We start from the raw sequence: 26,954 nt of genomic DNA, 5'->3' as shown, positions 1-26,954 counted from the left end.
TGTACTTTCTTTGTGTGGCACTGGCAATGAAACCCAGGGGTATTCTACCTCCAATGAAACCCAGGGGTATTCTACCTCCAAACTACACCCCCAGCCCTAATTTTTATTTTTGAATTTTGCAACAGGGTCTCACTGAGTTGCAAAGAGCCTCACTAAGTAGCTGAGGCTGGCCACAAACCACGATCCTCCTGGCTCAGTTTCCCAAATGCTGGGGATTACAAGCATGCGCCACCAACTATAGCTATAACTATACCTTAATAACAATATTTACTACTAATAAACTTAATAACCTTGAAAATCAAGTGCCGTGCAGTCACTGTATCTCCTTTGTGATGTGTATTCCCTTTGTGGTTTCTTTACATTGTTCTCCTCCTCGTTAAGCATTGTGGACCTAAGAAAAATTCTCTGTACGAAACACAACCAATTGATTCATGAAATCGTACCTTGATCATCTGTTCACCAAAATTGAGGAAACTTTGAGTGGTTCTTCAAAATTCAGATCAACACCCCCACCCTCACTCTGCCATGCTCACTGGAATTCATCTGGATCCCCTGGGTGACCTGCCAGAATAGTGCCGATAGTTTCATTAATGAAGGCCAAGAATTTAGCATGGCAGTAGTCTGAGCAGGTACTAAACGCTCAGTTGGGGTAGAGTGCGCTGGAATGCCTGCCTGGCTGGGCGCAGCTTCAAGAGCGCGCTGCAATGGACCGAAGTGACCACTAGATGGTACTCGCGGACTAGGATCGTGGCGAACTTCTGGTCCCTCCAGGAGCTCCTTTGCAAGATTTGAGGTCTGTGCACTGGCCAACCAACCAGGACGCAGTGCTGCACACACTCCCACCCTCGAGACCCAGGGATTCTGGCACTGGTCGGTCCGCGGCGGCCCGGCCTCCCCCGCCACGCCCTGCGCGGCCCTGCGCGCCGAGGGCCTTGACCCGGACAGAGGTGCCGAGCTGGAAAGGTCGCAGCCAAGCACAACCGGCCTGGGCCGCCGCGGCAAGGACATCCCCTCTGCGGTGGACTTTGCCCATCGAGCCCACTGCCGCAGGCCTACTTAGGATCCAGAGACCGAAAGCTGCCCGCAGCCTGGGTGTCGACTGCGCGCGGACGGCTAATGGTGGCGCTGGCTCGGTGACTAGCTAAGAGACAGTGCTTGGAGCAGCTGTTTGGTTTCTGTAGTCCTGAGCAAGTGAAGAAGGTGCTGGGTTTTGGGCTATCAGAGCCATGAATTACGCACGGTTCTTGACTGCAAAGAGCGCAGCCAGAAAGCCTTCTCCCATCCGAATCATGGGTGAGAAATGGGTGAGGTCCTTGCCGGGTATAGCTTGCCTCCCAGAGTATCCGTACCTTAGGGTCACCCCCTGGTGGCCTCTTTTTATTCCACAGGACTGGGAGCCAGGCTTTGCGAGCAGAAAAGAAGTAGGTAGACTTTTGTTCCCAAAGAACTCAGGCTGGCACTGACGTTTCTGCTGGAGTAGAGGCGGAGTGGTGGGAAGAGGGTCAAGCCGCCTGCAGTGGGGCGCATCCATCCTTAGAAGGGAGCTGCGAGGAGATGAATACCACCAGTAAGGGAAAAGTTACTCTACGTTCATTTTCTTCTATCTTAGTTCATTTGGGCTGCTTTACCCAAATACTGCAGCTGGTGTTTTAGAAACAGCAGAAATGTATTGCTCGCTGTTCCGAAGGCTGGACGTCCAGCATTAAGGTACCAGCTGACTCCTGGGAAGGCAGCTCCTCATAGATGGTGTCCTGGAGCGCTGCGCTGCAAGGGGGCGTTTGTATCCTCCCATGCGGAAGGGTGCAAGGGTGCTCCTTCAGGACTACTTTCTTATTTTTTATCTTTTACTGGTGCATTGTAATTGTGCATGATAGTGAGATTCGTAGTTATACATTCATATATGCACATTATGTGACTGCGTCTGTTTCCTTCCCGCAAGGCTAGCTTTTCTTCTGCCTACTCCCTTTCTACCACTCTGCTGGTCTTTCCAATTTTCATGGGCTTCCTTTCTCTCCTTTCCTTTTTATCTTTTTTTTCCCTCTCCTTCTTCCACATATGAGAAAACATGTGGCCCTTGATTTTCTGAGTGTGGCTGCATGATGTTCTCTAAGTCCATCCATTTTCTTGCAAACAGCATAATTTTGTTCTTCCTTATGGCTGAGTAACATTCTGTTGTGCGTGTATATCGTTTCCTTTATCCATTTATGTGTTGACAGACGCCTAAGCTGGATCCATAACTTGGCTATTGTGAACTGCGTTGCTATAAACATGGGCATACGTGTATCTCTATAGTATTCTGACTTTAATTATTTTGGAAAGATACCCAGGATGGTATAGCTGGGTCATATGCTGGTTCCATTCCTACCTAGTCTTTTGAAGAACCTCCATACTGATCTCCACAGTGGTGCTGCCAATTTACAATCCCCCCAACAATGTATAAGCATTTCTTAGCCCCCACATCCTTGCCAGCATTTATTATCGTTGGTATTCTTGATGATTCTCGGGCTTTTCCTTTTAAGCACAGCCTCCTGGTCTAATCACCTCTTCAAAGCCCCCACCCCCTAATATTATCAAGTTGGGTGTTAGTTTCCAACATATGGATTTGTGAGGGCGGGAAGGAGGCCAACATCTTTTCCATAGTACATCCCACCACCAGAAAGTATGAGCCTTTATAAAGCGTTGACTCTAATACACAGAAACATCTCTGTTTATAACGATCTTCATTGAAAGTATTTTTTTCTTCTCCATGTCTATCACAGCTGACAAAATCAGCAAGGCACCAAAATCCCTCATCTCTTTGGCTGCTGGATCTCCAAATCCGAACATGTTCCCCTTTAAGAGTGTTATTATCACAGTAGAAAATGGAAAACCCATCCAGCTTGAAGGAGATCTGATGAAGAGAGCACTTCAGTATTCTCCAAGTTCTGGGTAGGCTGTCAACAGATACGGACATTTGAGGGAGTTATTTTTATGTCCCATCGATAAAGTGACTTGTGCCTTTTTAATGAAGTGTTCGGTGGTGAGGGAGGTTAGGGTAAGACTTTTCAAATGCTAATTATGAGCAAAAGGGTTATTAAGTTCCTAACACTTCTCAGCAACTGTGAAAACTGAAAAAAAAAATGGCTAGATAAAAGAATCATAGTGGAAGAAAGGAGGAAATGAATGGGCCAGGAAGCCGCAATTTTAAGTCTCTGGGCCATCTTCTAATAAGTCTGTCCCCTTCTAAATGGGCAATTATGTAAATACACTGTTTTCATAGGTTCAAATGTCTTTAATTTCTTCAAAGCAATCAGAAATACACACTTTCTTTGCTGGTTGTCTCCAATGATAAAGGATAGTTCATGAATTTTATAATTGTGCTTTATTAAAACTCTGCTCGGTGATTGAAGAGTATATTGAAATATGAGTGTGTGAATCATATGTAATTATACATAAGCTTTTCTTTCCATGATACAAAGAACTTGCAGAGCTTAAACTTCTTCCTAAGGAAAACACGGAATCCATTACTCAGTGAATGCTCTGGTATATTAAAAAAAAAAGACTTAATATTTAATTAAATGATTGACTTTGTATGAATTCTGGCTGATTGAATGTATGTGAATTTCCTAATCTCTGTGTCTATTGCCTCATCTTTTAAATGAAAATATTGATTCCAGCAAAAAGCATTTTAAGAATTTTTAAATTAAATGCCTAATGGATTTAGTGCAAAATTATCATAGATTTCCTGTCTACTATCACTATGATTATTACTACTATAAATCTAAAATATATTTTATGCTTTAGAATTCCAGAACTTTTATCCTGGCTCAAACAGTTACAAATAAAATTGCATAATCCACCCACCACCCATCATCCACCCAGTCAAGGACAAATGGATCTCTGTGTCACATCTGGCAGCCAAGATGGTCTTTGTAAGGTAAGACGGAAAGACAAAGGTGGTCAACATGCAGAATCCAATACGTTCCTAAATATAGTCATCTCTCACTCAACCACAAGAAGATGGTGTTTTATGAGTCTTTCTTATTTTCACCTAAAATTGTAAACAGGAAACTTAAAGTCAAAACATGGGATGGGAGAAGTGTACACATGAAGGTATGTGGAAATATTTAGCAATAATAATAGTATTAATACTTAGGTTAATCTACTTATACTTCCCTCTAGTTTCCCTTATTGTGAACATGAAGACTTTCATATATTACCTGCTCTTAATATCATTTACCAGCCTGATTTTTCTTAAATTCAAAGCATGTGATCAATGGCCCAGAGCTATGAGTCATTAAACCAAGATTCCCACTAAAGGAGTACTCAACACCTACCAATAGCTTCATGAGCATTACTCAATTTTATCTGGCTCAAAGATTCAGGTCTCATTTGATTTCTACCTATACTTATAAAATTTCAATATGTTTCTTAAAGTTTTTTAGAGGACAAATCCTCATACTCCTGAGATAAAACATTATTCCTTTGTGTGCCTTTGTGCTTACTACTGCTTGCATTTTCTCTCCCTCTTAATTATACTTCTCTAGATGTATCTGCAGATGTTCCTCAACTCACAATGGGAGCTCATCCTGATTAAACCCATTGTAAATAGTCAGAAATGCATTGAATACACCTGCCCTACCGAACATCACAACTTAACAACACAGTACACAGTAGAATTCTATACATAGAATAGAGAGTTTTGGCCGGGCATGGTGGCACACGCTTGTAATCCCCGCGCTTGGGAGGCAGAGACAGGAGGATCGCACAGGTTCAAAGCCAGCTGCGCTAGGAGACCCTGTTTCCCAATAAAAATGTAAAAATATGTCTGGGAGTGTAGCCCGAAGGTATAAGAGCTTTCAGGAACCCCAGTACCACCACCAAAAAAAAAAAAAAAAAGAGAGAGAGAGAGAGTTTTGCTTGCTTGTCCTCATGGTTGCTTGGCTGGCCAGGAGCTACAGCCACCCAGCACCCTGACTCATACCACACATCACTAGCTCTGAAGATCAATATACAAAATCCAAAGGATTGTTTCTGCTAAATGTATATCACTTTCACACTACTGTAAAGTGGAAAATTTGTAAGTTGAACCATTTTAAGTCAGGAACCATCTGTATATGTCTATCTCTAATTTATCTGGGCTCTCTCTCTCTCTCTCTCTCTTTCTCTCTCTCTCTCTCTCTCTCTCTCTCTCTCTCTCTCTCTCTCTTTCCTCCCCCTCCCTCCCCACTTCTGTTAGTTATTCTATCTGCCTCCTGATGGGTTCCTAGAACCCCATATAGGTTCTAACCTTTAGGTAAATCCCACAACAAAGAGGCCACACCCATACTTCTGATTAGTTTCATCTACTTGGTTTCTTTTCGGTCTTCACATCTAAATTAAAACAGGACTGATCTTTATACATCAGAGTAGCTTTCATTTTCTTTCTTATTTTGTGAAAACTCATCTGGTTCACTTTAATAGTTAAACTATCATAGAATAGTGGTACCAGGGATGGAATCTAAGGGCATTCCACCTCCAGCCCTGTTTTATTTTTATTTTTAAACAGAGTCTTCCTAGGTTGCTGAGTCTCACTACTTGCTGGAACTGTCCTCCCCAATACAGGTCTTAGCCTCCCCAATACTGAGATCACAAGTACGTGCCACCACGCTCAGCTTTTTCTTCCTCTTTTTGTAAAAGTAAAAGGATTAGCTGTTGGAGTTTCTGCTTGAAGAGAAACATTTGTGATTTTATAGTTTGATATATATATTTTGTTTTGGTTGTTTGTTTTGTGGTACTGGGGATGGAATCCAGGGGCTTTCTACTTTTGAACTTTTCTACTTTTTATATCCCCAGCCCTATTTTATTTTTTATTTGAAAACAGGTTCTTGCTAAGTGGCTGAGGGCCTCACCAAGTTTTTGAGGCTGGCTGCAAGCCTGCAATCGTTCTGTCTCAGCCTCTCAACTACCGGGATTATAGGCATGGACTACCATGTCCAGCTATGGGTTGATATTTTAAAAGTCTCTTTCATAAAATTATTTTCTTAGCAAGTTGTATGGAAATATGATCAAGACAGTATCTTCTTTGCTACAGTATCAGTCATATCAATAAAGGAAGATGGTACAAGTAGCCAAACTACTTGATAACGCATTATTTATAGACCTGCTTATTACAGGAGTCTCAGTGGAAATCTGGTTTAGTATTTTTTTCCACTTTTCTCTCCAGGGCAGATGCCGTTTAAGGCTCCTGTGTTTCAGCATCTATGAAGCAGTGCTACGTAACAAAAAACAGCTTTTCCCTTTTAATTTAGGATATTTGACATGTGTATGTCCCCTGACTGAAATGGAAAATGAAACATAATTAGGTTTTCATTTGATCTTTTGGTAATGCACAGGTCACCCATGTTTTTGTTCTGTTTTGTTTTTGTTTTTGTTTTTTTCAGAGGAGCATGTTTATCATAATATGTCAAAAGCTCCACATTAAAAAAGATAAATTGAGTACCACAAGCCAAAATAGAGAACAAAATTCAAACTTTCTCTCTCAATTGAAAGTGACCCTATTTTTTTGTTGTTGTGAGATGTAGGCTGTTAAAATGATAAAATACAAAAAGTAAATAAATAAAAATAAATAAATAAAATGATGGGGAAAAGGGCTTGAGGCCAGGCTGATGAACTCACAAGGTAATAAGGGGTTGTTCTGTGACTTCATAGCATTTAGCCATAATTGATCTGTTTGCTTTAGGCTTGAAAGCCCGATTGCCTGAGACTAATAATATCAATAGTTCATCATATGATGCACAAAATCTCCTAACATTCATCAAACCTTATTGTTCTTGACTGATAAACATTCTTTAACACTATTGACCACCCTATTTTTTTTGTTTGTTTTTTTGTTTGTTTGTTTTTGGTTTTGTACTAGGGATTAAACTCAGGAGCATTCTACCTCTGAGATACACCCCAGCTTTATTTTATTTTATTTTATTTTATTTTATTTTATTTTATTTTATTTTAAAACAGGGTCTCACTAGGTTGCTGAGAGTCTTACTACATTCCTGAGGCTGATCTTGACTCTCCTGTCTCAGCCTCCCAAATACTGAGATTACAGGCTTGGCCTGTATTCTCATGCCCAGCCACCCCATAGATTTTGCGACATTCTCCTCTGTATAGCTCTCTTCCAGCCCCCTTGTGTGACCTCCTTTGCAGGGTGTTTCTCTGCTCAGTCCTTATCTACTGGGGTTTCTTCAGCCTCCGTCCTTGAGCATGTCCAACTCCCTTCAAATCCATTTGTCCATCTGTCCACCTGACACCATCACAGGATGTTCTAAAGGCACCTCACACCAAAAGCAGCTCATCATCATATGGTTCAGACACAGACTTTTCGGTTCAGTATTCCAGTAAATAGCACCATGCCCACATCTCTCTAGTTCAATAGCAGAAGTCTAGGAATGTGTGTGTGTGTGGTGCCAGGGAATAGAACCCAGGGGCATTCTACCTCTGAACTCCACTCCCAGCCCGATTTTTTTATTCTTTGTTTTGAAGCAGGGTCTCACTAACTTGTAGAAGGCCTCATTTTTTGGCAGTTCCTCTTCCTCACCCCCTACAGTCCATACCCATGCTCTGTTGGGTTTCCTTGCCTAAACACCTACGCACCACCACTCTTCTTCACAATCCCCTTCCCTCCCCAGGGCAAGGCAGTAAGTTCACGAACGTCCTAAAAACTTCCCAAACTTTCACGTGTGTTTCTGCTCTTCTCTTATTCTCTCACATTGCAACCAGAGTCATTTTTTATCATTTTTCCAAAATGCATGTCTGATACTGTGACTCTTCCTCACAACTCTTCTTAAAACTCTCACTCACCTCCCTTCACCCGAAGGCCCAGACAGCATGGCTCTGCCCACTCCTGCCAGGTCTGTCTCCACCCTCCTCTTTATGCCCGACCTTGAGTCCCAGGTTCTTTCTCAAAATGTTCCTACTGTCATCCCCAACGCCAGCTCATCAATTCCTCTGGGAAGTCTTCTCTGAACTCCCAAGTCCCCACACCCCGCCATGAGCTCTCAGGACGTTGCCCCTGTACTTCATAGCACTCAGACATTGTCTTCAGCGTGTATCTGTTGAGTACTGTCCAGCTATCTCAGAAGATTGCCGATGCCATGTGAATTAGAACCATATTATTTTGCTCATCATTGTATCTTTAGTATCTTAGATTGGCCTGAAGTAGAGAAGAGATTTAATACAGTTTCAAAAACGTGAATTTTTGGAGGCAAACCAGTTATGTTCTTTTTCACTGTACCCTCTGACAGAAGTGGGTTTGAAAGCCAAATATAGACTGCATCTACATTTGACACAGATATAGAATGTATCTACACCTATATTTGCAAATAATGTAGATGACACTCCAATTTATGTATTGTCTGTGACTGCTTTCCCACTGTGGAGATAGAGACCCAGGCGCTATAGAGTTGCAACACAGACAGTTACTATCTGGCCCTTCACAGAAAATTTGCTGAGTCCTATTCGCTCAAACAAGAAAATAAAAGCAAGCTGGGCGTGGTGGCGCACGCTTGTAATCCCAGCATTCGAGAGGATCAGCAGTTCAAGGACAGCCTCAGCTACTTAGTGAGGCCCTCTGCAACTCAGTGAGACCAGGTGTCAAAATAAAGAATTAAAAAAAAAAAATAGGGCAGTGGGTGTAGCTCAGAGGTCGAATGCCCCTGGGTTCCATCCCAAGACCGGCAAAAAAAAAGAAAGAAAAAAGAGAAAAGCATTTCTGAGAATGGTAACAATACTCTCCAAGCTAACCTATGCTTCTTTTCTTAGGTATTTGAAATGACCATTAATCCTGGAGACAATATTCTCCTAAATGAACCTGTTTATTCAGGAACACTTCAAGCTGTGAGTACACATTTCTACAAAACGGCATCTTTCTTATAGTCATAGAGGAAGTTTTGCACCTTGAGAATTCCCTGTCCACCAAAAAATAAAATAGTATTTTTCATCTATAAGCAGGAGAATCTTAAATGATATATATGAAAAAATGTTAAATGCACCCTCTGTTTCAGCTGGGTGGGGTGCCACATGCCTGTAATCCCAGTACTTAGGAGGCTGAGGCAAGGGGATCATGAATACAAGGCTAACTGCACACATAACTTAGCGAGACCCTGATTCAAAATTTAAGGAAATAAAATAAAATAGGGCTGAATGTGTAGCTCAGAGGTTGAGTGCCCTTTTAGTTTAATTCCCCAGTACTGAAAAAAAAATTTTTTATGTATAGGCACTAAAATTAGGTTTCACAAAATCATGTTCAATTTTCTTAGTATTTTATTTGAAACGTGACTTAGTTTATAAAAATTTGATTTTATTACTGTTATTACTATGTGACTAAGTATAACCATATCATGTGTGAATTTAATATAACTCTGAACTAATATAGTGTAATTAGGACTTTACACTTCAGGGTTAAATCAGTGAGACTATTAACATAAGAAGGAGAGACTGGCCATCTATCTGGCTCACTTCCTTGCAAAGCCAGGTGGCAGTCAGTCCTGTTCTCTGTGGCTTGTAGCTGGAGCGGTTTATTTCTTCCAGTCCACAATCACGAGACCGCTGCAGCTCTGTCCAATGGAATCTTCTTTGCCAGCCCCAAGTTGATAGAGGATCCTGTGCCTGGGACATTACCAACCTAGGAGCAGAAGAACAGAGACCTAGAAAAGCACAAGGTTGATTTATAAAGCTTCTGCTTAGAAGGTTCGAACACATATCACTTCTGCTCACGGTTGATTATCCAGAGCAAGACACATGACCAAGGTAAACATGAATGGAGTAAGGAGGTATAATCCTTCCCCTAGAAAGAGATTGGGGGCTGTTGAACAACCATAGAATTTACCCCAGGAGAGCAAGCAGTACAATATATAACCTCAACACTCTGGAGCTTGGAGCTGAGTCCAAGTTTATTTATATGTTTTTATGTTTTAAAGGTGTGAATAGTAGTGCTCTTGGACAGTATTTTTCCTTTTCTTTCTTTTCTTTCCTTCTTTCTTTTTTTTTTTTTTTTTTTTTGGTACTGGGATTGAACCCAGAAGTATTCTATCTCCAAGCCACACCCCCAGCCTGATTTTTTTTTTTATATTTGTAAACAGGGTCTCACTAGGCTAAGAGCCTTGCAAAGTTGCAGAGGCTGGCTTCGAACCTGTGATCCTCCTGTCTCAGCCTCCCAAGTACTGGGATTACAAGCCAAGCCTGTACTACCACATCTGGCTTGGACAGTATTTTTTTTTATTTTTATTTATTTATATTTTTGGTGGTACTAGGGTTCCTGGAAACCCTTCTACCTCCGGGCTACATTCCCAGATATATATATATATATATATATATATATATATATATATATATATATATATTTTTTTTTTTTTTTTTTTTTTTTTTTTTTGAAACAGGGTCTCTTAAACCAGTGAGGCTGGCTTCGAACCTGCAAAATCCTCCTGTCTCCACCTCCCAAGTATGGGATTACAAGTGTGCGCCACCACGCCCAGCTTTGGTCAGTATTTTTTAAAGAACAATGACACTTTTTCTTTTCTGGTACTGAACATTGATCCGAGGTGCATTCTACTACCAAGCTATTCCCCAGCCCTTTTATATATTTTTATGTTTTTTATCAAAAATAAGATCTTGCTAAATTGTAGAAGTTGGTCTTGAACCTATGATCTCTCTGTCTCTGCCTCCCAAACACTGGGATTGCAGGCATGCACAACCACACCTGGCCCAATGGCACTTAAATTCTGTATTCATGCCTGACCTGGATCTCTTTTGTACTCTGCAGCTACATCCCCTGGGTGCCAACATTATTAATGTTCCCAGTGATGAATACGGGATGATTCCAGAATCCCTCAAAGAAATACTTTCCAAATGGAAGCCAGAAGATTCAAAAGACCCCCAGAAAAATACCCCCAAATTTCTTTATACTGTCCCAAATGGCAACAATCCTACTGGGAATTCATTGACAGGTGACCGCAAAAGGAAAATCTATGAGGTATTTTGAAAGAATGTGTTATATGGTTATGTTCCTGTTTCTTTCTTACTTTTTAAAAGAGTATTATGCAAGTTCCCTTATTATCTCTATCTTTCAAGAACGATTATTTTTAATGAAAGGACCTCATCTATGCCAAGAATCCTAATAAATTTAGACAAAATAAATTGCAATGTCTTTTGTTTCTGAGACTTTTTTTCCTTTTCTTAATTGATGTTTTAATATAAAACAAATAGCATTCTTGGCCTGATTTTTAAATATTTGACCCCAATTTGATTTTTATTATTTTATATTTGTGTTTTTAACTCATCTCTTCTGCTTTCTATTCCTTCTTGTTTCAGGCTACAAAGAACTCTTTAAAAATAAGAGGTGTGCAACATCTTTCTTAGGTATCTACAATCCTAGCTTCTCACTCTAAACATTTTTAAGTAACAAATATATATTAAGCTATACTTAAATCTTTGAAAAATATGCCTTTCGTAAAGTTTCTTTTCTGTACTTCACTGTGCTCCTTAAACTCTCTCCACATATGACTTTTAAAATAAGTGCTACACTCATGTTAAACTATATAGGATATGATCATGTGTTATATAATCATACACAAGATTCCAAGAAGTTCCTTTTACTGGGAAAATATAGTATCAAAATCTTTACTTATTTTTTAATACTTCCCTGGCCTCTCTCCTGATTCTTTCTTCTATTTACATGCTCTCCCAAGGTGACCTTTTCCAGTTCCATGGGTATAAATTCCACTCTGCAGATGAAGGCTCCCATACTACCCAATCCTACCTCTTCCCTGAACTCCAGATTTTCGCCTCCAAATTTCTACCTGATATCTTCACATAGATATCTAATAGCATTTTATATATCCTGACCAAAATGGAAACCCTAGTTTTCTCCACCCCCATTCCAAACCTCTAATCTACAATATCTTTCCACACAGTGTGTCCATGAAGAGTTACCCTTCATCCCCCTCTTTCCTTTTTCTCCTCTCCAACTCCCACATCTCCTCCATCCTGTGGACTCCACCAGCAAATTTATCCAAACCCATTCAGTTTTCTCCAGTACCTAGCCCCATATTCTAAGCTACCACCTGCCTTCACTGCAATAGAAAACAGCTGTTTCACTCAGCCTTGTTGAAGTTTACCCGCAATCTCTAACCAGACATTCTTTGTACAGCACCTGGTCATGTTTCTGGCTGTATGGTAAATGTAAGCCACTCTTCTGGTTATCCTGTTTATCATCTCCTAGTGGCTTTCCCTCATGGTTACGATATAAATTCCTTTATCTCCCTTGCAAAGCCAGGTGGCGCAGTCAGCTCTTGTTCTCTGGCCTTTTCTCTTATTGTTGTTATAGCCTTCTAGCTGAAACCATGTTAGCTTTCTTTCTAGCCCTTAAACATGCAAAGTGTTTTGTTCACCCCAGGATCTTTGCTCTCACTCATCCCTCAGTTTAGAGTCTTCATCCCTGATATTTGCACAACTAACTTATTCCCATCATTATGAGCCCTCATGCTACCTTGTCAGGAAAGACTTCCCAGTGCTTCAACGTGAATACATAACCCATTTCTCCCTCTCAGATGTAATCTTATTTAATGTTCTGCCTAGAATTCAACTCCTACCTCCCCACCTTCAGTCAGCATGCTCACTGCTGTGACCAAAAAATCTTGATGACAACAACTTAGAGGAAGGAAATATATTTGCTCACTGTTGTGGAGATTTCAAGAATTCAGTCCATGTTAGGTCAGGTGAAGTCTGCAGAGTTCAGGGCATGGCATGGGAAGTAAGAGAACACAAGAGCCCTGCTTTCACATCACAAGAGCAAGGGGAGGAGGGGCCATAGATAATACCCAGTACCACACCCCAGGGATGCTTTCTCAGCAACCAGCCCTGCCTCCAACCTGGCTGTCTTATGTATGTGAAGTCTATGGGGACATTCTAAATCCAAATCATAACATCCACCTAATTTCTCTTCCTTACCCAATGGTTTATGCACAGTCTGTCTTTCCGACTAGAATATAAATTTGATGAGAACAAGAGTCTTCAGTACTTCATTCATCTCTAGTCTTACTCTCTAGGAATAGCAGGCACTCAGTAGCTTCTCAATTGATTGAGCAAATAAATACAAAAATTATGCCAAATGGTTTTAATTTTAGAATGCTGCTAAGAAATAAATGTGTTACTTTAATCTTTCAGCTTGCAAGACAATATGATTTCCTCATAATAGAAGACGATCCTTACTATTTTCTTCAGTTCAACAAGGTAAGTGTCAGTGTGAACTTGGTTCACTATTAGAAGATAAATTATGCAAGTTATTGCACTGTGTTTGAGATCAGCCTGGGTGCTGAGTCAAAGTGACCCACTCATATACTGAAATTGAATGAATTATTAATTTGCTACCACTTCCAGTTTTATCATGCAATTAGTGATTTTCATTGTTGATATTATTGATCTTTCTAGAAATTGCTTACTTTCAAAATAGTAGCTGGCTCCCTATATGGTGTATTTAGAGTAAGTCAGACTGATAGTCTTGAATTCCAAATTCTAACTCCTTAAGAACCAGGGACGCGAAGCTGGTTTTATCTTGGGTATCGCCCCCAGCCTCATGGTACCAGTTGACCAGAATGATATTTAAGAAGGGCTGGGAAGCTGTATTCAATATGAAGAAGCAAAACTGTTCTCAGTTAATATAGTTCCTTTTGGACACAGAAGAAGGTCTTACGAGCAGAATGCTATGTGTTCGCAACCCTATCATTTATGCCCTGAATCTTATCTTCAGAATAATGGGCTCTTAAATCCTTCCTCACCATATATGCATGCTGCTTTCCCTGATTCATGCTTCCTAAGGGACCGGAGTATTTGTACCAACTACCAATGCCCTATTCCTCAAAACCTACCAGTTTATTTGCTCTTAGGTCTACAAAGAACATATACTTGAGCCCTCGCCCCCTTAAGTCTACTGAGAAGAAACAAAAATTCTGATTTATCTGTATGTCCAGCCAGAACATCATTTTTTCTCCCTGTCTTCCCACCCTCAGCATAGCTATGAATCCTTTTATCATTTCTACCTACTTTTGAAATAAATCTTGAACTGAGTGTGGTGGTACATGCTTGTAATCCCAATACTTGGGAGGCTGAGATAGAAGGATTGCAGGTTTGAGAACAGCCTCCACAAGTAGTGAGACTCTAATCAACTAGTGAGACCCTGTTTCAAAAATAAAAATAAATTGGGGCTAGGAGTGTACCTCGGAGGTAGAATGCCCTTGATTTCAGTCCTCAGTACCACAATAAGTAAGTAAATCCTGAAGTCAATTCATATTGGCTACATTTTTCATCTTCATTCTCATATTTTTTTTAATCTTTCTTGTTGGGTCAAAAAAAAAAAAAGCATTCTCTAAGCATTCCTGAAGGCTGCTGGCTTTATTTATTTATTTATTTATTGCGGATCTGGGGATGGAACCCAGGGGCATTCGACCTCCAAGCTACATCCCTTGCCCTATGTTTTTTATTCTTTATTTTGAAACCAGGTCTCACTGAGTTGCAGAGGGCCTCACTAAGTAGCTGAGACTGTCCGCGAACCACGGTCCCCCAGTCTCAGCCTCCCGAATGCTGGGATTACAAGCGTGCACTGCCACGCCTGGCTATGTCTCTCTTTATTTAAATCACGCCCAAGTAAGTTTTTCTTGAGTCTTTCCTCTAAATCTGTTAATCCTGAATTTTAACCTTAACTTAGGACAAAGAGGGCCTGTTTGTGGTTTTTCTAAATTCATAGTAATGGCATCAGGAGCAAACAAGGAAATCTGTGAGTGTGTTTAGCAAAAGAGTCATAAAGATGGGCAGATGCTAGTAAAAAATAAATAAAAATAAAAATGCATGTGTGTTTCTTACCCTATGGTAAAGGGTTGAGACAAAGCTAAGAGAGATTAGTGCTGTTGTATTATAATCCATGCCTTCTCTGCTGTGTACCAAGTAACCCCTAAGTAACTAAGAGTTCACAGATCAGTGTTAATTTTCTTCCCATTTTAAGCCCTGGGAGCCAACATTTCTTTCCATGGACGTTGATGGGCGTGTCATCAGAGCTGACTCCTTTTCCAAAATCCTCTCCTCGGGGTAAGGCCTGTATCTCTACCCTGAAGCTCGCCTTACTACCTTCTAGTCAAAAAAATTCTTCTCATTTAAGATACTCATATTCCACTGGCCTTAAACCACCAGTTTGATTTTCTAATATGTTTCTCTTTTTTTTTCATGTCTATAGTCAGAAGATGCTTGGCCATTAATCTAAAGAGTTTGGCCATTAATCTAAAGTTGTAGAGGAACTAGTTAATGATTTGGGTATCAAAGAATATTTAGAAATACTTTAGTCATATGTGTGTGGGCATTCTACCCATGAGCTATACTCCCACTCCTTTTTATTTATTTATTTTTTTTGAGATAGGGTCTCATTAAGTTTCTGAGGGCTTTGCTAAATTGCTGAGGTTGGCCTCAAACCTGCCAGCCCCCTCTCTCAGCCTCCCAAGTACCAGGATTACAGTACCATGCACCACCATGCCTAGCCAGTCTTGTATTATTTTATAAGTGTATACTTAAATTTAAATTTGTATTTGGTAAAAGTAGTCAGTTTTGTTAGAATGTTTTTATTTTCTAGTTCTATTTGATTGAAATTCATTTCTAGACCTGGGGAGGTCATGTCATCTAATGAAATAAGCCAAGTGATATATGTTGATCGTTCATTTGTATTGTTACTGAGCCTTTTCTCTTTTTGTGTAGATTGAGAGTAGGATTTATAACTGGCCCAAAAACATTGATAGAGAGAATTGTTCTACACACACAAGTCTCATCACTGCACCCCTGCACTCTGTCACAGGTAAGCACAATAGGATTAAAAAGAATCAGAAGCTGGGCCTGATGGCATACACCTGGAATCCCAGTACTTGGGAGGCTGAGATAGGAGGATTGCAGGTTCACGGCAGCCTCAGTTACTTATGTGAGGCTTTCTGCAACTTAGTGAGATTATGTTTCAAAATTAAAAAAAAAAAAACATATAGAATAGGTCTGGGGGTATAGCCCAGGGGTATAATACCCCTGGATTCAATCCCCAGAACTATCCCCCCTAAAATCAGATTCAAACAGAAATCAGATTCTGGCAAGTAAGATTAAGTTAAAGCGACAGGGAGGAAAAAATTGCTGATGCTAAATCTCTAGTTCCAATGCAGACTGAATAAGAAAACCAGATAACACAGGTACTCTAAAAGGCAAATGAAAATTGAATTTGCCTGATGTTACTGCGCCTTGACAATCGGGGTATTGTGCTCATCTTGTGTCCCTAAGAGAATTCAAAAATACTGTGGAGTCTGGCGTGGCGCTGCACGCCTGTAATCCTAGTACTTGGGATGCTGAGACAGGAGGATCACAGATTCGAAGGCAGTCTCAGCAAGTAGTGAGACTCTATTGACCTACCAAGACTCTGTCTCCAAAATAAAAATAAAAGCAGGCTGGGAGTGTTGCCCAGAGGTAGAATGCCCCTGAGTTCAATCCCCAGTACTCCCACCAAAAATAAAATCACTGGAACTGAATTTGGTGAAGTAGTATTAACTGTAGCTTTGTTGTGTTGGAGCCTCTAATGAGGGCAAGAAATCCAAACCCGTCTAACACCTCACTGCCCACCCCCACTGCACACCTCCGTCCTCTCCCACAGACACTAGTCAGAATACATTTTAATGAAAATGAAGTCAACTTAACTTGAGAGAATGTGTAAATGTTTCTCAAATAATTTGAGAAATTACTGAATTTGGAAATTATTACAATCATGAGAATCAGATCTTAAGGACACGATTGTTATGTAAGATCTGAAAGTAAATATAAAAGTTTGTATTTTGTAGGATACTGGTTTAATACTTTGCACTCTGTAAAGTGCCAATGTCTCCATGTTTTACCACACTGGGGACTTTCCCCATTTTTCTTACTATCTACTCCCAACTAAAGTTCACTATGCATCTGTAACATTTACAGCTTTCATTTTAAATTTTAAAAAAATCTCTAAATATATTATAGAACTTTATATCTTTTTGTTTTGAGCTGGAAATGTAGCTTAGTGGCTGAGCATCTGCTTAGTAAACGCAAGGCTCTAGGTTTGAGCCCAGCATTGCCAAAATAAATAAATAAGAGAATATCGTTTTTGGGGGTTTTTGGGGGGTGGTACTGGGTTTCCTAGAAACCCTTCTACCTCCGGACTACACTCCTAGACCTATTTTATATTTTTATTTGGAAACAGGGTCTCTTAAGCCAGCGCGGCTGGCTTCAAACTGGCGTGATCCTCCTGTCTCTGCTTCCCAAGGGCGGGGATTACAAGCGTGCGCCACCACGCATGGCCAAGAGAATATCATATGTTTTTAATATGTGTATTTAGAGAGGAACTTCAGTCTGGTAACCAGTGGCTCAGATCTGGAACTGGACAATCTGTCTTTGAATCCGGGCTCTGTGACTAGTTGCCAAATGTCTGAAAAATTAATCCTCATGCTTTAACTTCTTTATCAGTAAAATAGAAATACTCTGCCTAATAACTGGGTGATTATATTAGCCCAAATCTATTAATATATTAAAACAGTGCCCGGCACACAATATGTACTTCATAAATATTTGTTATTTTTACTAATGTTATTGACATAGTTTTAATTAACATTTATTATAAATCACTGACTGGTTGAAGCTAGGTTCAGCTTATCTTTTCATAGTGGTTTACATGTAATCAGGAGTGATTTCTGTCTATGATTTACAAAAATAAACACTTGTAGAGAGTAAGCCATGGTGTTATTCTCTCTCTTTTAGCTCATGGTATCACAGCTTCTACAGCAATGGGGAGAAGAGGGCTTCCTGGCTCACATAGAAAGGTATTGGATCATTTGTTTAAATGTTTATAAGCAAAATAGGAGCCAGGTGGACAAAGTACAGAGAACCCAGTATCGATTTCTTATTCTCCCTTCTTAAGTATCCCAAGATAGACGATAAGAACAGTATTTGAAATCTAAAGCCTGTTGGCTTTAGTAACTCTTCACCTAGAAAGTCCTCGCAGAAGCATCCAGGGTACAGCCTGAAAGCAGTCTCCACCCACAGCCAAGGTAACTTGAAGTCCTTACTGGGTTATGTCACTGATTTAGAGGAGAAACTACCCATACACATGTTTATTCAATAAGCCATGTATTGTAAGGGATACAATGACACAGGAATTGGCTCAAGTCTAGATGAGTGAGGAAAATTTTCCCAATCAGTATAATGATGCAAGCTATGAATTACTTTGGCTATATAAATTGGCACATCCTAGGCCATTTATAAATAAGGAGAAAAGAGCTATTATTCTCATTCCCAGACCAGTGATTCATTAATTTTATTTTCTTTGATCCTGAGAGCTCTCTAATCCTGCAGATGACAATCATTTATTTCATACAACACAAAGATTGTTCCCTCTGTGTTCCATATTTTACATAGAAAAAAACGTTTTTGCTTTGTTAATTTTCACTTTTTAAATCACAGTGGTACATACCGAGGAGTGGTATAGCCAGCTCATATGATAGTTTCATTCCCATTCTTCTGAGGATAATCCACACTGTTTTTCAAAGTGGTTGCACTAATTAGCAATTCCACCAACAGTGTATTAGAGTTCCTACTTCTCCACATTTTGCCAGTACTTGTTGTTTGTGTATCTACCCAAAAGAATGGAAACCAAACTATCAGAGTACTGAGAGTAATGCATGCCTATCTATCATTATAGCTGCATAATTCACAATTGCCAAACTATGGAACCAGCCAAGATGTCCATCAGCAGATTAATGGAATACACAACTATGGGATATGTACACAATGGAATTTTACTCAGCCATAAAAAAAGAACAAAATTATGTCATTTATAAGGAAATGGATGGAACTGGAGAACATTACACTAAATGAGATCAGTCAATCACAAAAAGTGAAAAGTCAGATGTTCTCCCTCATATGCAGAAGCTAGGGAGAAAATGGGTTATAGGAGGAACTTTAAAAAAAAAGGAGGAACCTTAGATGAGTGGAGAAGTTGACCTAACTGAAGGAGATGGGAGGGAGGAAAAGGAAACACCGCCATGAACATGATGTACATATACAAACTTATCAGCCAATCACTGTGCTGAGCATGGGAATGAGGGAGGGGGAGGGAAGGGGCAGGAATTGGGGAGGGGCTAAATGAGAGCTGTGTACATATATGCCTTTACCATCCTCAACTTCATCAAGATGCATGATTACAATGCACCAATAAAAAATAAATTACAGTGACAAAATATCACTAGACAAGTCACCCAGATATGCTCTGTTCTCTTATCGAGGGTTCAACACTGTAGTCAAGATAGAAAGCAAATACTGATCATCTAAGTTCCAAAGCCTTTTGTTTCTGCAGTCAATGGACTGAGCACATCCTCCTCATTGTTTTCTTCTCCTAGGGTCACTGATTTCTACAGGAACCAGAGGGATGCGATCTTGGCAGCTGCAGACAAGTGGTTAAGTGGTGAGTGGAACGCACACCTGTCCTTATGATGGACAATAACAGCTGGGGCAGGGGAGAAGCACACGGTCTTGATGGGAAACGGCAGTCTGAGAGTATTCTTGCCAAAAAGATGTTTCCTTGTATGAATAATCTCACAAGAAGCATTCTATGAACCTCGGCATACTTCCACCTATCTCTGTTTGACTGTCCAGTAGGAGGATTTGTGGTTCTAACAGAAATGTAGTCTGAGCCACACGTGGTGGTACATGCCTTTCATCCTAGTACTTGGAAGGCTGCATTAGAAGAATCACAGGTTCATATCCAGCCTCAGCAACTTAATCATACCCTGTTTCAAAATTAAAATAGAATAAGGTTGAGAATGTAGATTAGAGGTAGAATGGCCCTGGGTCAATCCCCAGTACCAGAAATAAAGTCTAAAAATGAAGCAACAAAAATCCACTTGAAGTTAAATAGCGTTCATCTTCAAAAAAAATTAGTATTTCAAAGTTTTGTTCCAGAGAATATAATCTTTTTCAAACTGAACTGTGTAAAGATGAGCAGTAGTCTATGGATTATCACTCATTATAATTTTTTTGTCTTTTAATCATTCACCTCATTTATCTAGCTATCATCAGTTAAACAATAGGATGTTTTAGATTTTTGTGTGTGTGTCATGGTGGGAGAGAGTACTGAGGTTTGAACCAGGGGCATTCTATCTCATAGCTACACCCCCATCCCTATTTTGTTTCTTTTTTTTTTTTTAACTTTGAAACAGGGTTTTGCTAAATTGTTGAACTCCTTTCTAAGTTTCTGAGTCTGGCCTCAAATCTGTATTCTTCCTGTCTCAGCCTCCCAAGTACAGGTATGCACCATCACACCCAGCTTAGGTTTAGTTTTTATTATGGAAGAAAGTCATATAAAATACCTGGCCTTAATCATACCATAAAGTGCTTGTCAAAAGCCACTTTTGTTAAGAACAATAATAAACCAAAAATCTTTCTTATTTCCATCATATCTTATTCCCTACAAAGTCTTGGTAAAAAAACAAAATTATCTGTTTGATAAGAAGACTGTTTTACCACTTCACACAGTAGCACTGAAGAAAAAGTTTTAACCAATAGTATTTTTTTTTATTTTCTTCAAAATAGTAATTAGCAGCTGGGAATGGTGGCGCATGCTTGTAATCCCCGAGCTTGGGAGGCGGAGACAGGAGGATCTTGCAGGTTCGAAGACAGCCTCGCTGGCTTAAGAGACCCTGTTTCCAAATAAAAATATAAAAAATAGGTGTCTGGGAGTGTATCCCAGAGGTAGAAGGGTTTCCAGGAACTCCAGTACCACCAAAAATTAAATAATAAAATAAAATAGTAATTAGCCAGATGCCTCAATCCTAGTCCTTGGGAGGTCGAGATAGGAAAAATGCAAGTTTGAGGCCAGCCTGAGCAGCTTAGCAAGACCTGTAACATCTTATGGAGATCATATTTCAAAGTAAAATATAGAAAAGGGCTGAGGGAATAGCTCAGAGGCAAAATGCCCCTGAGTTCAATCACCAGTCCCTAAAAATAGAGATAGTCATTAAAAATAAAATTAATAATTAATTTCTTCTTGGTTCCCTTATCCTAATACTCAATAAAACATAAAGCCAACAAATGCATCTGAATCTTAGGTGCCTGTTTTCAAAATTAATTACATTCTGATTTAAAAAAATTCATTGGACTTCTAAACAATTGCAGAAAATATAGTATTTACTGAAACAACAGAAGATTTGAGAAAGACTTGAAGAATCCTCTTTTAAAACTGAAACAGCCATATGTGTCTGAGGAGTGGTCGAATTGTGTGGAGAAGAGAGAGGGAGTAGATTTCTTGCTCTCCACCAAAACTGGTGACAGTTGTGACATTTTTGTACAAAGAGCTCTTCAGGCTCCCTACCTACCTCTCACACCATGCTGACTCTCTGAAATAAACCCAGAATATTAGTCTTTAGGGCTCTAAAGTTATATTTTCAAAACTGTTATGCTTAAGGTACTTTTGGGAGGAAGTACTAGTTTTCAACTAGTACTTAGTGTTAGGTCACGGAAAAAAAATGTTTGCTCCCATCAGCAACGCCTTCGGAAGATGTTCATTCTCTCTGGCTGTAGGTTTGGCTGAATGGCATGTTCCCATTGCCGGCATGTTCCTGTGGATTAAAATTAAGGGCATTCCTGATGTAAAATGGCTGATCGAAGAAAAAGCTCTTAAGAAAGAGGTAAGACTGGGAAATGGGTAGGATGGGAGGCCTATAAACAAGTTACTCATTTTCTCTCAAGTGCATTTTTACTTGGATGATGAAAAGAGATAGTTTTCAATGCTCACCACCCAACCATGAACATCTAATGTTAAGCATGTCATGTCATTATTAAGATCGTAAGGCATCAAGGCATCGAGGGTTTACATAGTTACTCAGCTGGCCTAGATTGGTGGGAATGTTGTCATTCATCTCAGCAAATGATTAGCTTGGTGGCTAAGAGGAGTCTGGAGCGATGATCTTTGGATTTGAACCCAACTCCACCTTATAGACATGTGGCTTTGGGTAAGTTTCCCTCGGTGTGCTTTATCTGTAAAATATGAGGCAGACACACTGCCTACTGCGCTAAGGAGGCACATATCTGTAAAATAGAAATAGGGAGGATCGCTCTCTCTTAGGGTTGCTATAATTAAAGACCTATCTGCATAAAACACTTAGACTAATACTTGGAACATAATACATGCTCAAGAAGTGTAAGCCACTAGTATTTGAAGTGGAGGGATTTTTTTCCTGATTTTGAAAGGTTGTATCCCTATTTTTTAAATTTTTTATTGTGTGTGTTACTGGGGATTGAACTCAGGGACATTCTACCTCTGAGCTATACCCCCAGCATTATTTTATTTGCTTTTTTATTTTGAAACAGGACCTCACTAAATTGCTGAGGCTAGCCTTGAGCCCATGATTCTCCTGTTTCAGCCTTCCAAATACTGGGATTATAAACTATGTACCACAGCCGGACATGGTGGCGCACGATTGTAATCCCTGCGCTTGGGATATGACCTTGACTTTCTAAATCAGACTCATTTCCTTTATCAGGATGTTGTAAATTTTGGGAGTCATCTTATTGGCCTGTTTTCTCACGTTTTCTAAAGTCTTTTATTTGGACATCTGTTGAGATGGATTCCTCTTCCTCTTTTTATCTGAGGGTTTTTTAGTGAGTTGTTATTTATTTATAAGTAAGCCCATGAGCCAGGCATCATAAAACAGGAAGATCACAGATTCGGGGCCAGACTCAGCAACTTAAAAAGACTCTGTTTCAAAATAAAAATAAAATAGGAATGGGATATAGCTCATAGGTAGAATGCCCTTAGGTTCAATCCCCAGTACCACCAAAAAAATAAATAAAAAACAAAAAGACAAGTAAGTTTCTGCCTGGTGTTATATGTTAGATTCAACACATCCAGTAGGTCAAAGTGTCCATTTCAACCACCAGTACCACTTTGAAAGGAGAGAGTAACCACCAGTAACAATGAAAATTTAAAAGCAAGCCATTTGTCAAAATATGCTGTAACAGTTTAGACTAGTAGCCTCTACCAGTCTCTTATCCAAAGAGAAACATAGGTAGAAAGACAAAGAATATGCTAAAAAGATTAAGCATTAATGGTAGTCTACTAAGTTTAATTGGAAGAAGGATGAAAAAAAAGAAAGAAATGGATGGAGAGCAAAGAGACAGAAGTAGAAAGAATGAAGGAGCAAGGAGAGAGATAGAGATGGGAAAAAAGAGAAGAAAGGAGGCATCAAGAGACTGTCTATTGTAATCCCAGCATTCGGGAGGCTGAGACAGGAGGATCGCAGTTCACGGACAGCCTCGGCTACTTAGTGAGGCCCTTTGCAACTCAGTGAGACCCTCTTTCAAAATAAAGATTAAAAAAAAATACGGCTGGAGGTATAGATCGGAGGTACAATGCCTCTGGGTTCCATCCCCAGTACCCCCCCTCCAAAAAAAAAACCTAATTAATTGACAAAATATATGAAATCAGACAGAAGTCTGACAAAACAGAAAAGGTGGGGAGGCACCAGAAGTCAGTCAAGATAATTCAGAAACTGTCAGAGACTTGGGCTTCTTCTTTCTGAGATTTTTGAAACAGAGGCCTTTCTTTGGAGGGTTTTGATTTTACAATCTCCCAACTATGAGGAAGTCGGTGTGATAGAAATATTATGCTGCAGTATTTTGTTTCCCATTTGTTTCTTGTTTTGTTTTGGTCTTGGAGATTGAGTCCAGGGTGTTCTACCTCTGAGCTATACTCCCATCCCTATTTTATTTTTATTTTTACTTTGAAACAGAGTCTGGCTAGGTTGCTGAGGCTGTCTTTGAACCTGTGATCCTCCTGTCTCAGCCTCCCAAGGACTAGGATTACAGACGTAAGCCACCAGGTCAGGCTCAAGCTGTTTGTTTATTTTCAGCACCCAAAACAGCAAAACTTATTAAGGGAGCTCCACCCTTTTCCACTTCTGGTGGACGGGGGCGCTTTGTCTGCCAAGCAGATCAGACTGCTGGTTTCAAATGAAAGCACCTTTCATTCTTCTTGGCTACGGACAGATCGATGGGCATCCACAGTCACCTTGACTGCTCTGATCTTCTCGCCAGCATGTGGTACAGTCTCACTCCTGTGCCCAGACCCCACTCACTCTGGGGACACCCACTGATCCAGTGACAAGTAGAGCCTAAGCCACTGGTTAGTCTTGGGTATTTAAAAAGCAATATACCAAGAACAAGACAAAAATAAAAAGCTAAGCATGGTGGTGCAGGCCTGTAATTCTAGTACTTGGGAGGCTGAGATGGGAGGATTCACAGCAACTTAGCAAGGTCCTTTGGCAACTTAGTGAGACCCTGTTTCAAAGTATAAAACATGGCTAGGGGTATAGAGCTTGGAGGTAAAATGCCTCTGGGTTCAAACTCCAGTACAAAAGAAAAAGGAAAGAGAAAATAGAAAAAAAAAAATGAGAAACATAGGCAGGGATTTCTAGTCTCCTGCCTGGGAGTCCAAACCAAGAGCCTTTTCCAGCTGGGGCTGCGCCCGCCTTGCTTCTCTCTGCTGGGAGTGCAGGACTGTCTCTCATGTCGGCTCAGCTTCCCATATCAGGGCCTAATTTTTGCTTAGATTGTGAACTTGTTGGACAAAGCAGCTTCTATTTTTCTGTGTGGGAGAATGTGTTTTGGCTCAGTAGGAAGGGAGCCTCTCTTCTCCCACTGAGCTACTCCATACCAGATGGCTGGCTACTATCTATCACTTTTATTAATTCTCTTTCTATCCTAGAAATTGATATTTGGAGTTTTTACCTGTGTGCTAGCTCACTACCATGGACATACTTTTCCCATGGTCTTCCTACCGCAGTTTGCTGCTGCAAAAGGTTCTTTTAGTGCAAACTTGGGGAGCTACAACGATATTGTGGGTTCCTCTGACCCACCATTTTTTCTCTCCTCAGGGTTTATGCTTTTATTTATTTATTAATTTTTGGGGGGTGGTACTGGGGATTGAACCTAGGGGAATTCTACCTCTAAGCTACACCTCTATTTTATTTTTTATTTTCAAATAGGCTCTTGCTAAGTTGCTGAGGGTCTCACTAAATTGAGGAGGCTGACCTTGAACCTGTAATCCTCCTGCCCCAGCCCTCCAAGTACTGGGATTACCGGTGTGCACTTCCACACCTGGTTCTGTGCCTTCTTTATAATTTGGAGAAGATATGACCTTGGTCATATTTGTGACACACATTTTTTCCAGTTCCTATGCATTTAGTTTTGTGTGTTGCATGACATAGGTAATTTTTGTATAAAGTACTTTTTCTTTTGTGCTTTTCTTAACTACTTTTGTTGTAAAGTGTCCCTTCGTACTCTGAGATGAAGTCCACCTACAGCTTCTTTTAGGTTTTCTTTAGTGGTACCTCACTTATTTTTCCGCCATTTCTCCTAGATCCTAATGGTTCCTGGGAATGCTTTCTACATCGATAGCTCAGCTCCCAGACCTTATTTCAGAGCTTCCTTCTCTTCAGTTTCTCCAGAACAGATGGATACGGTGAGTGCTGTTTCCAGAGTAACACTAGCTCAGCTCTGGCTCTTGGTGCATGCATTCCCTGTGTAGTTTAGAACATTGTTTAATGTCTTCTTGTGTTTTAAAAAGCAGTTCTTAGTGGACCCCATTAAATGCCCCCTTTTACTTTGTTGCTAGACTTCAGTAGACAAACTGGACTAAATTTAATTAAAGTTTGCTATCTTCATAAATAAGTTTTCATAACCTACTGATCGGCACTAGGAGGTTAACAACATGTTCTCAGAAAAATCTGCTTCCTTCCTTCAGGGAATTGGCATGAATGAAATGCACAAATTCATGACATCCATCAGACTCTTTTTCTGAAGACCAAAGCATCATCAAAGATCAAATCGATTAATAGTTTTTGATTACTCACAGAGCAGCTTTGATCAAAATAAGCAAAAAGCAAAGTCCTAAGAATTGAGAATAAAAATTTTTTTAAAAAAAGAGCTACACATTAACTGGAAGAGTTTATATTTAACCCTGGGATCAACATTTGGGGCCTGCTCTTTCTTGCTTTCTCATGTCATTAAATGCTACTTTTCAAGTTTTCTCTATGGCCGGACATGGCGGCACACGCTTGTAATCCCACTACTTGGGAGACTGAGACAGGAGGATTGAAGGTTCAAGGCCCCAGCTACTTAGCGAGGACCTCTGCAACTAGTGAGACCCTGTTTCAAAATAAAGAATAAAAAAAAAATACAGCTGGGGGTGTAGCTCAGAGAAGATTGCCCCTAGGTTCCATCTCCAGTACCACCAAAAAATGTTAATCTCTGCTTTTAGATATATAAATAGAGTTGGACAGTTGAAACTAAAATTTAGTAGAATGCATTTGCAGGAAAGAGTGTTTATGAAAATATGAAATGTGTTGTGGATAAAATAGAAAATGATAATTAGGAGGGCTATAAGAACCTAAACAAATCCTGGAAATCTGATGTGCTAATACCTACATATTTTAGTAGATAACTGATGGCATTCTACCCAGAAAAGGTTGGTACCGAACATGACTCTTTATTATCTTAACCCAACCTCACATGAATACTCTGAATTTTTAAAGTTATGTTGGGCTCTTCCATAGTAACATCCTAATTTCATCAATTCTTGTCTCTTTTCTATTTCAGGCCTTCCAGAGATTAGCCCAACTTATAAAAGAATCTTTATGAAGAAATCAAACTGTCAGAGTACTCATGGATTTTTCCAGTGATTTCTGTGTTTTAGCTGGAGGATATGATCATTGGAGTTACATTTTATAGACCAGATTTCATGAAACAAGTCACATCTGTGCCTCACAGTTTAATTAGAAACTTTCAAAGTGCCTCTAAATCTATTAGATTGCCAAAAAAATTTGTAACCCATTTATACTTTTTAAGTAAATTTC

At 39.9% G+C, this 26,954-nt stretch overlaps 1 protein-coding gene across 2 annotated transcripts; it reads left to right on the top strand.

The window, feature by feature from the left end:
• Positions 1 to 1,226: 1,226 nt before the first annotated feature.
• AADAT (aminoadipate aminotransferase) lies at positions 1,227 to 26,739 on the top strand (the record flags this gene model as incomplete). Of its 2 annotated transcripts, none has more annotated exons than XM_080710527.1 (13): positions 1,227 to 1,293; positions 2,760 to 2,928; positions 3,784 to 3,916; positions 8,776 to 8,850; positions 10,775 to 10,984; positions 13,177 to 13,242; positions 15,008 to 15,090; positions 15,748 to 15,844; positions 17,806 to 17,867; positions 19,443 to 19,507; positions 21,622 to 21,728; positions 25,460 to 25,561; positions 26,698 to 26,739. In XM_080710527.1, the coding sequence occupies 13 exons, from the start codon at positions 1,227 to 1,229 to the stop codon at positions 26,737 to 26,739; spliced, it is 1,278 nt and encodes a 425-aa protein (XP_080566653.1). The 2 variants fall into 2 exon arrangements, with proteins under 2 accessions (XP_080566653.1, XP_080566652.1); XM_080710526.1 differs by having other exon boundaries at positions 1,227 to 1,320.
• Between the last annotated feature and the right edge of the window lie 215 nt (positions 26,740 to 26,954).

The sequence above is a fragment of the Muscardinus avellanarius genome, assembly GCF_963383645.1.
Source record: "Muscardinus avellanarius genome assembly, chromosome: 14".
NCBI lineage: Eukaryota > Metazoa > Chordata > Mammalia > Rodentia > Gliridae > Muscardinus > Muscardinus avellanarius.
This window is presented reverse-complemented; position numbering and strand designations above follow the sequence as displayed.